This window comes from Cucurbita pepo, chromosome 1, assembly GCF_057944985.1.
Source record: "Cucurbita pepo subsp. pepo isolate OVF chromosome 1, ASM5794498v1, whole genome shotgun sequence".
NCBI lineage: Eukaryota > Viridiplantae > Streptophyta > Magnoliopsida > Cucurbitales > Cucurbitaceae > Cucurbita > Cucurbita pepo.
This window is the reverse complement of record NC_141798.1, coordinates 7,950,219-7,964,901: the sequence shown is the minus strand read 5'-3', so window position 1 is coordinate 7,964,901 and position 14,683 is coordinate 7,950,219. Positions and strand designations below refer to the sequence as shown.

General features: G+C 35.3%; 2 protein-coding genes and 1 long non-coding RNA gene across 7 annotated transcripts; 1 reads left to right on the top strand and 2 right to left on the bottom strand.

Moving 5' to 3' along the window:
- The first annotated feature begins 4,717 nt into the window (after nt 1-4,717).
- Nucleotides 4,718-10,760, top strand: LOC111798497 (transcription factor MYB124). Of its 4 annotated transcripts, XR_015420363.1 has the most exons (13): nt 4,718-5,543; nt 5,654-5,700; nt 5,803-5,859; nt 5,961-6,033; nt 6,319-6,374; nt 6,460-6,636; nt 6,728-6,906; nt 7,125-7,270; nt 7,622-7,758; nt 7,839-8,053; nt 8,140-8,285; nt 8,570-8,694; nt 10,001-10,760. XR_015420363.1 is itself a non-coding variant. In XM_023681689.2 (12 exons), the coding sequence occupies exons 1-12, from the start codon at nt 5,466-5,468 to the stop codon at nt 10,109-10,111; spliced, it is 1,422 nt and encodes a 473-aa protein (XP_023537457.1). In that variant the 5' UTR covers nt 4,722-5,465; the 3' UTR covers nt 10,112-10,760. The 4 variants fall into 4 exon arrangements, 3 of the variants coding, with proteins under 3 accessions (XP_023537457.1, XP_023537464.1, XP_086978534.1); XM_023681689.2 differs by lacking the exon at nt 8,570-8,694 and having other exon boundaries at nt 4,722-5,543; XM_023681696.2 differs by lacking the exon at nt 8,570-8,694 and having other exon boundaries at nt 4,727-5,543; nt 8,143-8,285.
- Nucleotides 8,176-11,223, bottom strand: LOC147793822 (uncharacterized). Its single transcript, XR_015420389.1, has 3 exons — nt 11,087-11,223; nt 10,697-10,797; nt 8,176-8,311 (listed from the first exon to the last, which is right to left on the bottom strand). It is a non-coding gene; the product is annotated as an uncharacterized LOC147793822 (long non-coding RNA).
- A 378-nt stretch (nt 11,224-11,601) lies between these two features.
- LOC111798509 (UDP-galactose/UDP-glucose transporter 3) lies at nt 11,602-14,492 on the bottom strand. Of its 2 annotated transcripts, XM_023681709.2 has the most exons (7): nt 14,257-14,492; nt 13,641-13,738; nt 13,378-13,508; nt 13,106-13,136; nt 12,823-12,926; nt 12,609-12,730; nt 11,602-12,359 (listed from the first exon to the last, which is right to left on the bottom strand). In XM_023681709.2, exons 1-7 carry the CDS (start codon nt 14,358-14,360, stop codon nt 11,951-11,953), a joined length of 999 nt encoding a protein of 332 aa, XP_023537477.2. In that variant the 5' UTR covers nt 14,361-14,492; the 3' UTR covers nt 11,602-11,950. The 2 variants fall into 2 exon arrangements, with proteins under 2 accessions (XP_023537477.2, XP_023537485.2); XM_023681717.2 differs by lacking the exon at nt 13,641-13,738.
- Between the last annotated feature and the right edge of the window lie 191 nt (nt 14,493-14,683).

Below are 14,683 nucleotides of genomic sequence, written 5' to 3'. Positions count from 1 at the left end.
AAATGCATTGTATTCTATTAACAAAGCAAAGCAAGTTTAGCCGATCATAAAGTGGCAGTGGTGTGCCATTTTTGTTTGACTGTCTGTGTCTCTTTCTCTCTGTGAGGTCGGCTACCTCTTTTCAAAATGCCATTAACTTATAAAACCATCTTTATTTCTAATTCTATAGTCCTAACCAATGGTGTGATGTTGGGAATCGGGTCTCAAACTTAGCCACAGAGATACAATTCTCATTGTTTGTTTGATCCGATCCGATGTCATGAGTTTTGGTAATGCTCGAATAAGTTTTGACCATCAAAATAGGAAGACTCATATCATCCTTATCCCAAGAGAAATGAGGTTAGTTGTAATAGTAGTCTAAATCCACCGCCAGCCGATATTGTCATCTAATATGGAGAGGGTCTTGTCCTACTCCTACTAATAACATCTAATATTGTCTTTTTTGGACTTTTACTTCTATGCCCCATCTCAAATTTTAAAACATGTTTGTTAAGGAGAGGTTTTCACACTCTTCTAAAGAATATTTTGTTTCCCTCTCCAATCGATATGGAATCTCACATTATTCGAACTCTAATTCTCGGCAATATGGTAGTACCACATCGATGTTCTTTGATGATTCAATAAATGTACCGTTGCAACATGTGGATCAAATGAATTAGATTATAAATTTAATTATATCAAATTTAAACACTTTGAGATTACAAATATTTAAACACATCATTTCTAACTTTGATACCTATCTTAAAATCACTAATAAACCCAACAAGTTAAATGTGTTAACCAGTGATTGAAGGATTAATTGTGTTAAAAGTCCTAACTATTTATGAATGAAGTTAATGTGATTGATGCGTTCAACACAAGAACAAATAAATAAATAACTACTCGTAGGATACTCAATGGTTCTTTGTTGGGAAGTGGGTTAAAAAAAATTTGACTACAAAATGAGAAATTTTTTACTATATAGGTAAAACTAATTTCTCCATGACCTATAACTTTTGAATTGATTCCTAACAACATATTTTCAAATAGGAAAATTAAAATAAATAAATAAATAACTAAAAGTTTTGTGTTCATATATTCAAAAATTAACCCTTTGCAAAAGGAAAGAAAGCATCAAGTAAAAAGCAACCAATTTTGTCAAAAGATTTCAATCCAATGCTGCTCAAATTAAAAAAAAAAAAAAAATCAAATCCCATAAAGTATATTTATTTAAAAAATTATATATATTTGATTCTACGGGCGAAACTAGAAAGAATTTACTATGGTTAGTGCATTGAGATTTGTAGAACTAATCCTGCCTTGGAACTCAGGCAGGCGCACCATTTGAATTAAAAAATTTAGAACTTTAATTTAAACTCATTATTCAATTTTGTCAGGAAGTATTAGAAAAGAATCCCAAATATAAAGTCGTTTAATTAGAATGTAAAAAAGATTTAATATCCGTGACCCATTGTGAACGCTTTAAAAAGATAGGAAAACTACATTTGATAGTAAAGGAGCATGTGGTATAAGACAAATCAGGAATCCAATAACCATAGAATATAACAGCTAATAAGAGTATATTAGGACAAAAAAGCATATTATAACGTAGACCCAACTCCCTGATATTGCCAAAATCCTTGCTCTCTTAATTATTTTAGTTTCTAATCATTCCAAATATTCACCTTTAATTAGACCCTCAACCCCCATTTTGTTTTTGCACCTAAAGGGAAGAGGAAACATTTGTTAAAATGTTGATTGATTATGCAGCCGCAGAGGTTGGCATAATGAGCGGTTCCATGAAAAAATAAATAAAAAGAAGAGGCATGAGTGATGATAAGCCCCACATCTATGTTATCACTTCATCAATCTCTTTCGGAACTTGGGCCTCCTCCTCCTCCTCCTCCAATTCTAATCCTTTTTTGGTTCTTATTTGTTTAATTAACTTTGTTAGTGGAACCATCTATAATAATGCCCTACCAAACTCCATTACATACACTTCACTCATAGCTAGGTTAGAGAGTGGCACATCTAGCAGCATTTGAAATCCACTGACACAAAGATGGTGGCAATATGTTTATTGAAGTAGGCGTTGGGAATGGGTAGCAGAAAGGGGAGGAAATGATTCCAAAACTGAGCTGGTATGGGTTGGAAAAGGAAGATGGATCCAGTTTCAGGATTGGTTTTCAAATGTGTATTTGAATGGATGCAGCTTTGTGTAAATTCAAGTACTGAAAGCATGTTTTAAAGGAGTAGGACAAAAGTAGATATAAAGAGAACACAAAGATAAGAATATGTGACCAAAGTATATATACTTCATTTTGTGTTTAAATAAAGAGAAAGTTAAAAAGAGGAAAAGGTGATGTTGTATGCACATGTGTGGGAGAACCATGTTTAATTAATACATCAATCGATTTAGACCCATTTTAAAATTATGAGGCTCACCATTACAAATGATATCAGAGACATATAGTTTGCCAAAGGATGTTAGGCCCACAAATATGGATTGTGAGATCAGACATCTGTTGAAGAGGGGAGTGAAACATTGCTTATAATAAGAATGTGGAAACTTTTCCTATTTTGGTATGGAAATAAAAAAGTGAAATGCGGTGTACATATATGTCCAACTCGGGTGCACTTTTTCATAAGTTTGGCCATATGCATTGAAATCTTGATCACCCCTTTTCCTAAACAAAAAATAAACAAAAATATGCATAGACATTAATTAAAATAGGCAACTTTTATAAATTAGGGTGCCTTTAAAATTCAACATTAAGTTCGTGTAACAATTAATTGGGGTCCAGGGGTGCATTTTGTCAAACATATCCGTAACGCGCTTCCATATCTAATTATTATTATCATTATATCTTAAACAAATGTAAATACTAGCAACCAACCAAACAAGAAATCTACAAAAATTAAAGAAAATAAATTAAAAGTGTGCTTAGACGATGGATATGACCAAACGTTATTTTCACTTTAAATCAAAGAAAAAGAAAGAAAAAAATCTGAAAGCTGACAAAATTAAGCATTAATGGGGTTCGGAGGAAAGGAGAAGGGGACGTTTATATTTCTTTCCTTTTATTTTATAATTTTATTGATATTAAAAGTGGGATTTCCACGATCACATTATGGAACTATTGCTTTTTATATATATACGCATATAATTTCGAAAATAAAATAAAATTGTTAGGTGATTAAGGAATGATCATAAGTTTATAAATAAAGACCCCCACTAGTGTGAAACCTTTTGAGACGTCCAAAATAAAACTATGAGAGCTTATACATGATCATGTTTGTTTAACAAAAATAAAATAAATTATTTTGTTTGAAGGGTGTGTGAGTTTTGCATTGGGTTCCACTCCCACAAGGGTCGGTCTTTTTCTGTTATTGGCATTTGGATGGGCATTTGTGGGACAAATATCACCGTCCCTCCACAATTACTTCTTTATTTATATATATATATATATTTTGTAACTTACTCATCAATTAATCTCGTATTCAAATAATCTTATTAATTTTTTATTTTTTTTATTAATTAAATTTAATTTTTTACTTGTTTGACTTATCACCATGATATCTGAATTTGGAACTCTTTGGAATACCTATGAAACATGAACATTCATTCTGTCCTAATCAAAAGGATCGATTGATTAAAGGGGAGAGCGGGGGACGATGTCTATCAATTAGTTTCAAATTATCTTAAGATGAACCAATTATAAAAATTCAATTAATTTTTTTTTAATCGGCTCTTAGAACTTTGACAAAAGGTGTAACATCATGGGTACATTCCAATTTTCCATTTGTCCTCATAAAAGATGTATAGTTAATTTTTTAAAAGAAAATAATTATATTTTAGAGGTGAAAATATTATAATTTTAATTTTTTTTAAAAAGGGAAATGCAATCACTCTTTTTAGGCGGGATATTTCGCTGTCAACAAGAGGGAGTGGGTGAAGGATAGCGTTATGAGGGGTCCATTCAAAAACTATAAGCTTAAATTACTTAATTCTGCTTCTTTTATCTCCACGTGTCAGTCTTCCATCTTGTCCACCTACGACGATCAACACAAAACTCTATGGATATTCGGTGATCAGTTCATATCACTGCTGACGTGGAAATAATCTTATGAACATATTTTCATCCTAATTGAAATTTTATTTAATAATTCTGAATTTTCATATTTGACCACACATGTATTAATGTTGGGTTCAAATTTTCAAAAATTCAAATGTAGTTTTCATTAATTGTTTACGCACAAAAAGCACTCCCAATTCATAAATATCACGTGTCACTCAAAATATTAACTTACATTACATTTCCTACTTTGTTAAATATTTTAATTTTATTTCTAGAGGGATATGTGTAAGCTACTTTTATGGGAAGTTATTTATTTGTTTTAGCAAATACATTTTTAAAATTAAACTAAAAAATTTCAAATTTTAAGAATTTCTTTTATTGTTAAGATAAAATTTTAATAAAATTAAAGAGGAATAAAATATTACTCATGTGAGATGCATGTGTGCGTGCGTGCATGCATACATACATGACACATATAAAGGGAATAAAAATAAAAATAATAATAAAAAAAAAAAAAGAGGGGTTGTCAGTGAAATGTGGGTATAGTAGACTCCACCAGGCTATCCCCCACATGGAATTCAGCGTTATTATTCAAACTTCCCTTCATACCCGCGCACTCGCCCAAGAGTCCGTTGTTTCAATTTATTATTTTATTTATTTATTTATTTATTTATTTATTTATTTATCTCTAATTTTCTGAATTTTAAATTCCAAGTTCTGGTGTTCTAGATAGAGATTCAAACAGAGGCGTTTCTCTGTCTCCATATCCTTTCGTCTCTCTACAGTCATCTCGAATCTCTCTCGCCCTTTTACTCGAGGGCTTCTCTTATCTCACTCACATCCATTTCGATTTCTCTTTCATTTCTGGATCTTTCTTCGCTTCCTAATCATTGGATCTTTAGCTTACAACGCAGTTTCTTGGAGTTCGAGGAAGGAAGATTACTGTTACGCTCATTGTTTTGATTCTGGAAATTTCTGATTGGGATTGGATTCATGATTGGTTGTTGGTTGTCTCTGTTCCGTTTCTCTCGGAATCCATGGAGGTTTTGTTTGTTTAATAAACTCAGACACTAGCTGTATAGTGAAGGAATTAAAGTGGTGTGTGAGAGAGAGAGAGAGAAAAGGTCAGAATCCGAGGCGGTTTCGATATTGTATGAGGCTTCATAGAGGGCTTTCACCATCGCTTTCGAGTTGAAATTGCTGTTCCGTTTTCCAGCAGTGTTCTCTATCCGTAAAGATTAAAGGAAAGGGAAGGGAGGGAGGTCTTCCTTTTTTGGAGGACTTGGCAGTTTTCTTATCCCCCTTTTTTTATATGCCATAGAAAGGCTGCCTTTAGCATGCAAGTGGGTTTCAATAAAAGGGGAGGAGCGCCTAACACACACAGTTGATTGTAATTAATAAAACCAAATGCAGGATACCAAGAAGAAGCTCGCCACCGAAGATTGCAAGAAGAAGGAACGACACATCGTTTCCTGGACTCAACAGGTTTACACTTCTTTTCCCTCTCTGATTCTCGTTTTTGTCCTTAATACATTGTTTCCCCTGTTTATACTTCCTTCTGCTGTGATTTCTGATATGGGTTTTTGGAATTTTAGGAGGATGATATTCTTCGAGAGCAGATTAACCAACATGGAACAGAAAAGTATGACCTTGCAGTCATTGACTCTGTGTTTATCTTCTTTGTTGTTAATCTAATTTAGTTTACTGAAACTGTGATTGATTGTTCTTGTAATCGACTGTTCAGTTGGGCAATCATTGCGTCCAAATTCAAGGATAAGACAACAAGACAGTGCAGAAGAAGGTAATTGAAATGATGAGAACCATTGATTCAAACACTTCTGGTTTTCTTCTGGGTTGATCGAGTTTCACTGATGTGAATGGCCTATGGTAATTACGTTACAGATGGTACACATACTTGAATTCTGATTTTAAGAAAGGGGGATGGTCTCCAGAAGAGGATTTGCTTCTATGCGAGGTGATTCTTCCCCCCATTTGTAAGAACGAAGAATCCAGAATAGAGATTTAAATATTGTCTGTAATCACTGTCTTATTAGCTTAAAGTTACTGTAAATGTCATTTTATTACATTGCTTATTTGTAGGAGTGAAATATAATGTTAAAATGCCTCGGATTAACAAATATAAGCACATGCTGTGGTCTCTTTAAAGATAAAAGTAGCCGAACGGTCAATATGTTGAAACTTTTGCGCATTCCCACGGCATTGGATGCCCTGAAAACTAATAAATTAGCCTGGTCTACAGGCGCAGAAAATATTTGGAAATAGATGGACAGAAATAGCGAAGGTGGTGTCAGGCAGGTATAGAACTTTCCAGCTCTCTTATTGCAGTTCAATTTTGCTGCAAATTTCACTGAACATTTACATGTTGTTTTGGCTTATGCAGAACGGACAATGCAGTAAAAAACCGGTTTACCACCTTGTGTAAAAAGAGAGCCAAATATGAAGCATTAGCAAAAGAGAACTCAAGTTCATTCATCAATCACAACAACAAAAGGGTTCTCTTTCAAAAGGGGAGTAACGACGTTTCTTCCGAAACTTCTCAGTCAGGAAAGAGGATAAGGTAAAAGTTTGTATACAAGATGTTTAAATAGAATGTCAAGGAGAAATTGCTCGACAGAAAAGAATTAATTATTCTGCAAATAACCATTTAGGAGAGCACACATATCTCATACAACGGAAAGTTGCTCACTTGATGATGGATTAAAAAAGCCATGCTCAGCAATGGATCAGCAGCTGAGAGCTCCATTTGCGGTTCTGGTAGAGAATGTCCATAGTATCGACAATTTGCCAGCTGAATTTCCCATGAACGATGCCGAAGGTCTAAAGACCAGTAAGTCACATAAATCAACCTTATAAACCTTCTCATCATTTTGTTAAAACCGGAGACACATCATGCAGACCAGGATTATCATTTCCTTAAAAATTTCGCCAACGGAAACAAGTCTACTAGTCACTCCTTTGTATGCTTTGTATGTTGTTGCATCATTTGGTTTCACTTTCGGGCTCATGATAATGGGTTTAATCTCTTCATTTCTCCACCATAAACAGCTCAAGGCAACAAGAATCAAGAAACCTTTATCAAGAAGGATGATCCGAAGGTAACCGCTTTAACACAACAAGCAGAATTACTTAGTTCGCTCGCATTGAAGGTCAACTCAGAGAATACAGATCAGAGTCTTGAAAATGCTTGGAAGGTAGGTACTTTGTCTATCAACAATGCTGTTATATGTGCTCTGTAAGAGTGAGTTGCCATGTTGGTAATGGCAGATAAACAAGTAAATATAGTGGGATAAACCTTTATTCCATGTCTTCCTCATACAAACAAATAAACTCTACTTGTATTATTAGACATGGCAATTAGATTTTCATCATTAAAAAAGGATAATATCTTGAATTATGTATTGGTGTTAACGTCATTCTCCAAAAATTGTAAACTTCACATCCTATTAAATCTCGAGTATTCTGCTTATATTTTCGTATATGATGTCATATATTCATTCATGTAATAGTTTCTTGTTCTGTGATGTCCATTAAATATGAATCAGATTCTCCAAAATTTTCTCAGTCGAACCAAAGAAAATGACATACCCAAATATGTAACTCCGGATATTGACCTTCAAGTGGAAGACACTAAAGGTTCAGTGGAGGATTTAAGGAGTAGCAATGATGGTAGCCAATGGAGGTAACAGAAGGATGCTAGCTATAATTTTTCAAATTTATGTTACTCATTATTTGTAGCCTTATCAATGTCATGGCCTGCAGAGAATCCAATCTCCACGAATCTCCTGGCAGTTCAGAATACAGTACTGGATCAACACTAGTATCCCAAACCGCGGAGGAAAAAATAGATCAAAGCCAACCTGAGATAGGGACTCATCATCAGGAACCTAAATTTGAATCTGGGTCAACTTGCACTGGAGAGCAAAATAATGGTGAATCTGAGAAAGAAATACTTCCGAAGACAAACCTGGAGCGAGGTAATCAATAAGTTCTCGCATTGGTTATAGAGGCCATTAATCTTTCTCATGATATGCTACTAAGAAGATGCTATGTTTTACTGCAGCAGAGGCTTTCAAGTGTTGCAATGAACGAAAAATTGATACCATTGCCTCTTCCTTTTCAAGCTCAGAATTCAGCTCTCCCATGCATGTAATTCCACTTTTTAGATCCTTGGCAGCAGGAATTCCCAGCCCACAATTCTCTGAAAGTGTAAGTGACCCTTACTTTATGTTTAACTGCACTAATAGAATAGAATCGGTCAAGTGATTGTTTCTATGTTAAAGAAAAAGGAGCTGCAGTAAAAAACAATGGTTGGATAACTTCAGCAAAAACTAGAGAGTTTATGGAGAGTTATAGAAATCTGTCAGTCAGAAGTAGCAGTGTCTTATTCAAAAATGAAAATCGGGCCTTTTCACACTCCCCCTCCCTTCATTGTTCCATTTCCTCCCATCCAGCCAATAAATCGAATTGTTTGCTGCTGGTGCTTGCTGTAGTATCCAATTACAGGAGAGAGTATTAGATGGGAGAAACTTCGATAATGGACTAACGCTAAGAGATTTTGCAGTCTACTGCAGCATCCTAGTCCTGGAAAGGCTTCGGAAGGAGGGGAGAGAGAAAGGTAGGACACAGAGAGGGCATAGGGCCAATTTTTCTATTTATGAAAGTTAAAGGATTCAATTTTTACAATTGAGGTTCGGTTCCAATTCTTTTTTGGCTTATTGAAGTTCGTGGGTCTAATTTTTACATTAAAAGTTAGTGTGTCGTAACAATCATAGTTGTTTAGGAGTGGTTTGTGCAATTTGCTCCATAAGTTAATAATAACATCATTAAACTCCTAACAAAATTAAAGCAACGTGAAAATTTGCTGTAGTTTAAGAATTTTCAGCCGAAACTCTAGTTCTTATTTAGATAAATCCAGTTCTTATCTTGAAGTGGTTCAGATTGATAATGGTTGTCAAACTAGGGCAAGTGAAGATAGAACGGGAGAGAGGAAATGCAAGAAGGAATATCGACTAAAGGTTTATAGGTTTATATTGATGACGACTACACTGGATGAGGGGTATATATATGGTTCGGTTTACTATATATAGTTTTACCGGATATAACCGTCTACTATATATATAGCTATCTACTATATATAGGCCCTCAAAATTACATGGATCTATATATAGTTTTACTAGACATAACCATCTATTATATATAGCTATCTACCATATATAGGCTCTCAAATCTCTCTCAAATCTAAGTGAAGATTGAACATGGCTACCTATAAATGACTTCTAGTATGTAGCAAGGAAGAATATTGACTAAGGGTTTATATTAATGACTTCTAGTATGTATAGAGAATACAGAAAAGGCAGATGAAAACAAAGAATAGGAAAGAGAATATGCAAGGAGGAATATTGACTAAGGGTTTATATTGAAGACTTCTAGTATGTATGGCAAGAGAGAAAAGGCAGAAAGTATGTTTTCAAAACACTGCCTAAAGAGTATATATATGGTTCAGTTTACTATATATATATTCATCTAATGTATTCATCAAACTATGTACCATATTTATAGGGACTATTTACTTTTTATTACTTTATATGTAGCTTATCATATATAGATCTTTACTCTCTATAACATTAAGTAAGCAGACTCCCTAGCCTAAGAGATAGTTTTAAATGGAAAACCTGAACAAGGACTATCCGAGCATAGTCTCTTTGTTAAAGAATATCATGTCAGCAGCAAATGAATTTTGCTACCCAAAACTACTTTATCCGCTGTGAAGCGTTGCTATCCATAGATATTGAACATTGTATACATATAAGTATAAAATGTCAGCTGCTATAGTAAATGTTAAAGCTTAAGCCTGTTTCATGCTGAGATTTGTTTTCTATATTACCTCTCAACTGTTTTGTTTTGTTTCTTCTTTTTTTCAGGAAAGGAGTTTTCTTCTTAAAACACTGGGAGTGGAATCACCTTCCCTTAACCCTAGTGTTAATCCTTCACAACCACCACCCTGCAAAAGAGCCCTTCTCCAAAGTCTATAAAACCACTCTAATCATCCCACACACAGAGTCTGTATTATCTAGGTTCAAAATTCAGTCTTTTTCTTTCTTTCTTTTGAATTAAATTCCATTGGTTTGCAGCCATTCCGGCCTAAAATTTTTCATGGTGGCATGTTGATATCTGCATTCCATGACTCGTGTCTTGAATGTTATGGAGCATTCTGACACATCGGGACACGTACAACCGCGTGTTCCACATTCTTTTTTTCTTTTCTTTCCCTAGGTGGGGTTTTTCTAATAGTAACGTCCGAACCAGTGTGCTTGGTGTGTCATTTTTCCAGTCCTTGCAATGTGATTCTTAGTGTCCCGGTTTTTGTAGCTTGATTTCCCACATGTACATAACTTCTAGATATATTTATAGACATTCAGAGAGTAAGCATGCTTTGGCCGCATGCTTACTGCCCTCCACCGAAAAGTGATCGAGGGAAGCAGATAGCAAAAAAAGGAAGAAAGGAAAAAACTGATGAAAACAAGAGGATAACCAGTTGGGGTGGTTTCCTGTATACTTTTATTTTTGGTGTGCAGAGGTATAGAATCAGCTTTTTTTTTTTTTTTTTGGTTCCTTACCTGATTTTTGATGCAACAAACATAAATATGATTTGAGTGGAATGTGTTTTGTTGTTGGTGTGCATTCATCCCTCTACCTTGGCTTCTCTTCTCTTATGCCCCTGGATTTTGAACAGAATAGCAAGTAGCAACCAGTTAAGTAACTCCCAATAAAGATACAGAGAAAATGTCGCACAAATCTGTCTGTCTGATTATCCTTCTCAGTTGGAACTATGAAAACCTCAAGTAAAACAGAAGAAAGTGCAGAAAAAACCCTGTGAAAGTGGTAAATTTGTAAGACCTTCCAACTTCTTGAAAACAACACACGAAGTGAGAGTTCAAATACATTTGGGGGGTTGGGATAAGACAAAGAAAAGACAAGACACTGGAGAGAATTTTGTAAGCTTATACCTCTCATGTCTCGGGCCCTGGCGTGAGACTGAAAATTGAAACGAAGTCGACGGTGCAGGGAAAGAAGGGTGTGTGTTAAATTCAGATGGTTGGGGGCGGATTTGCAGTGGGGGACAAAGTATAATAATGACGAAAGTCAAAAAGTGGAAGTTGAAAAGAGGAGGGAACTACCTACAAAATAAAGGGTCACCTATTGCTATCAACTTTCTCGAGGAACAAGGCTAATTTTGAATTTTGTTTCCAGCAAAGTGGAAAGATCATCAACATTCTACTTACAACACCTTCATGTTATTTTTGTTTATTTCATACTTTGTCAGAACAAAATCTAGCTACACAGTAACAAACTATATTGCACAACTTTTTTATATGATATATCATGTTATACCATATTATAACAGTAACAAACTAAACTGCACAACATTGATACACACAACTGATTCCCATTTCTAGAAACACTTTTTTTTCCAGAAATCTTATAGAGCCATGGCAGGCAAAAAAGCAACATAACATCTGGATGAATAAAACATATTTCTGTTTCTTTCTACATTGACTTTGTAGATTAAAGTGTAGATCCATCCATCAAGACACACTACTCCATATATCATTCGTATGTATCCTCACCAGCTAGCTGTTATCTTTAAGTTCCAAAAAAGAAAAAAAAAAAATGAAAATCAGATGCATCTTCAAGGAGGGAACTTCCACTGGTCCCTCGCTCCCGAAGCCTGATTACAGAAAATTAAAGAAAAGGCAGAGTCAAAACTTGGTTTATACTTCTAAAGCACTCTATAAATCTACATCCATGAATATTCCAGATACCCTCTAATTCAAGGACCATTGAACCTTTGGTTACAATTGATTTCCTACTTAGGTGGTCTTTCTCTTTCTCTGCAACTTTTGCAGCTTCCTCCACTTAAGGTAAATTTGATATGATAACCCTGAGAAGACCATTACAACGCAGCCCCACTGCTTCGACGACAGAGGGTTTCCACTGAGCACAGAGGACACCACAATGCTGACAAACTTGCGAGTTGTGGTAATGGTGGTATTAGCAAGGGAACCGAATCGGCTGATTGTTAGGAAGATAAAATTTTGGCCAACTGCTCCACAGAGACAATACAGAAGAATGTCCCAAGCTGCTTCAGGATGCTGTCTGCAGAATTCTATGGCATGATATCCAGTACCATGCGGCCACCCAAACATATAGATCACATTATATATAGTACCCCAGAGATTCATTCCCAACATTATGTCCCATGCACTTGTTTTTTGGTATCTGCAGAATTGATGACGAATATATGACCATACGTAAACATAATTGATTTAAACTGTTTAACAGCATAAAGCTTCTGAGGACTATGACAAGATAAATACATCAAAACATCACCTTGCTGAAATGGAATACTATGACAAGATAAATACCATGTAATAATGTAAATCTTCAACATGATACATTCGTATAAACTAATCGTGCACAAGAAAGGAAGATTCTGGCGAAAGAAAATTATCCAAGTGTTATTCTCACCTTGCTGAAATGGAATCCTGAGTGGCATTCGTGAAACCATCAAATGCAAGGTTCAGGAAGCAAAGCCCATAGCCAAGGGGTGCATTAGGATGTGCCAACTTGCTGATAGTCTTTGAGCTAGTCTGGAATTAACATAAGCATAAATAACAAAAATTTAGAGAAAGAAATTGATGATAGAAAAACGAGAAGCAAGAAGATTTGAAAAGGAAAAAACCTTTAAGAGAGCAAATGTAGATACTCCTCCAGCAACCAGAAAGGTACACATATATTCTGGAAATGTGTATTTAATACCATAAACTAGCGTACCCATCAGCATCACTGCATAAGCGAATACAAAGATTCAGATGAAGGAATACGTACATAGATCATCAATTCCAAGTATTGTTTTCATAACCTCTTTTTCCATGATTTTTTTATTTACCATGAAACTAACAGTATACTACCCTCATATTAAAGTGGAGTAAAACATATTATTATGAGGATCTCATTTGTCTAACCTGGAATCATTTTTGATGACTTTGCCAGGACCTGCAGAAATGGACAACATAATTCATAAGCTAGAATCAAATATTCACACATTGTTTTAGTTGCCGCTCATTGTTTATTTAGTACTCACACTCATCCCTAGCAGAAACTATCATTTATACATTTATCGCAGGGGTTTATAGTCAGTCAAGGAAATCTTGATTGATTAAATTTAGAAAATTATAGAGCCACAACAGAAATAAAAAGGTTAAACAATTAAATATGGGTATAATTTGAAACATGCCTGGGCAGGATAGCTTATATACTTCAAAGCTTCAATTCCCATAGCTGGTCCAATAGTATTCGTAATACCAGCACTCCAGTATGTCCACCAAGGTGCACCACCAGTGATACGACTGGACCAGAGCTTTATCACTGTTTATGATGCACTACCAGCTTAGTTCTTTTGACCACAGCACAAAATATTTTTTCCTTTTAAATCCGTACGATAATGGAAGGTACATAATAGAATAGATTTGGTAAGAAGTCGAGCCAAGAGAAACTCACTTATGTATGACCATATTAAACAGACAACATTTTGTGCCAGGTTAAGGAAGGAAAGGTGTTCAAATCTCTTTCCGTCGGAACCAAAGCGTTTAGTGGACCTAAAGAGAAATGAAAAATGACTTAAAATCATGAAAATAGATTTGAATCCGTCGGTGAAGAAAGCAATAACAATGAGGATGCTCCTCCGGAACGTGATTTTTCCCAAGAGAAAAAATGGGTTTCTTGGGATCAAGTTCACGGAAAAAGACAGTAGGCAGAACGACTACTAGTCCTGAAATCCTATCATTAGAAAAAGAACCCGAATCTTGGATACTAAATCCCAGCATTTTCTGAAACATACGCACTAATGTTAATCTCCCAAAAGATGCAGAAATCTTAAGGTAAGAATATAATGGCGAAGGAATCTTGAAGAAGTTGCATAACGAATAAATGCAACATCCAATTCAACAGAATCAACTTGCTTTCCAACAAAAAATACAAAAAAGAAAGTCTAATATGAAAAATCTGAAAACAAAGCTTATGCTGTAATAAGAATCCTCAGGAAGATATCAACAACAGACATTCGCTCAAAAGAAAGTAATAGTAAATAAATCATAACGAACAAAAAAAAGCTTACAGACTCTCCTGAAGAATGCCTTGGTAAATATAAGCGGACCAAATCCCGGCGACGCAAAAGGCGAGCACGAACACGCGGCGGAGTCCACTGCCATGAGCTTCCATTCTCAGCCCTTGATGTCGCCGGAGAGACTAGATCCAAGAAAAGAAATCGAAATTGCAGAAATATGCAAGAGAAAAAATTAATTCAGGCAGGAAAAGAAAAATGGCCAAGAGCTGAAATGGAGAAGAAAAAAACTACCCGAGTGAAGCGAATTATATTGGAAGGTATTCCACGTGGAGCACTTTTATTGGTTGAGTGACTCAACGTCGCACCTCTGATTGGTTGAATCGACGCGGATCTTTTTAACGGAATGGAAGACTTATAAAGACAACGGCAAAAGCTCGACTTGGCGCCGCGCCGTTAGAAGCGTGGAATTCAGAACTCC

Bases quoted from the DNA above. Each gene is read 5' to 3' on its own strand.
- LOC111798497 (XM_023681689.2), top strand. From the start codon at position 5,466: ATGCAGGATACCAAGAAGAAGCTCGCCACCGAAGATTGCAAGAAGAAG. The intron at 6,375-6,459 runs GTATAGAACTTT...TGGCTTATGCAG, and splicing joins GCGAAGGTGGTGTCAGGCAG to AACGGACAATGCAGTAAAAA. The intron at 6,637-6,727 runs GTAAAAGTTTGT...ATAACCATTTAG, and splicing joins CAGTCAGGAAAGAGGATAAG to GAGAGCACACATATCTCATA.
- LOC111798509 (XM_023681709.2), bottom strand. From the start codon at position 14,360: ATGGAAGCTCATGGCAGTGGACTCCGCCGCGTGTTCGTGCTCGCCTTT. The intron at 13,509-13,640 runs GTGAGTTTCTCT...CATCATAAACAG, and splicing joins TTTAATATGGTCATACATAA to TGATAAAGCTCTGGTCCAGT. The intron at 12,731-12,822 runs GTTTTTTCCTTT...TGTTAATTCCAG, and splicing joins CTACATTTGCTCTCTTAAAG to ACTAGCTCAAAGACTATCAG.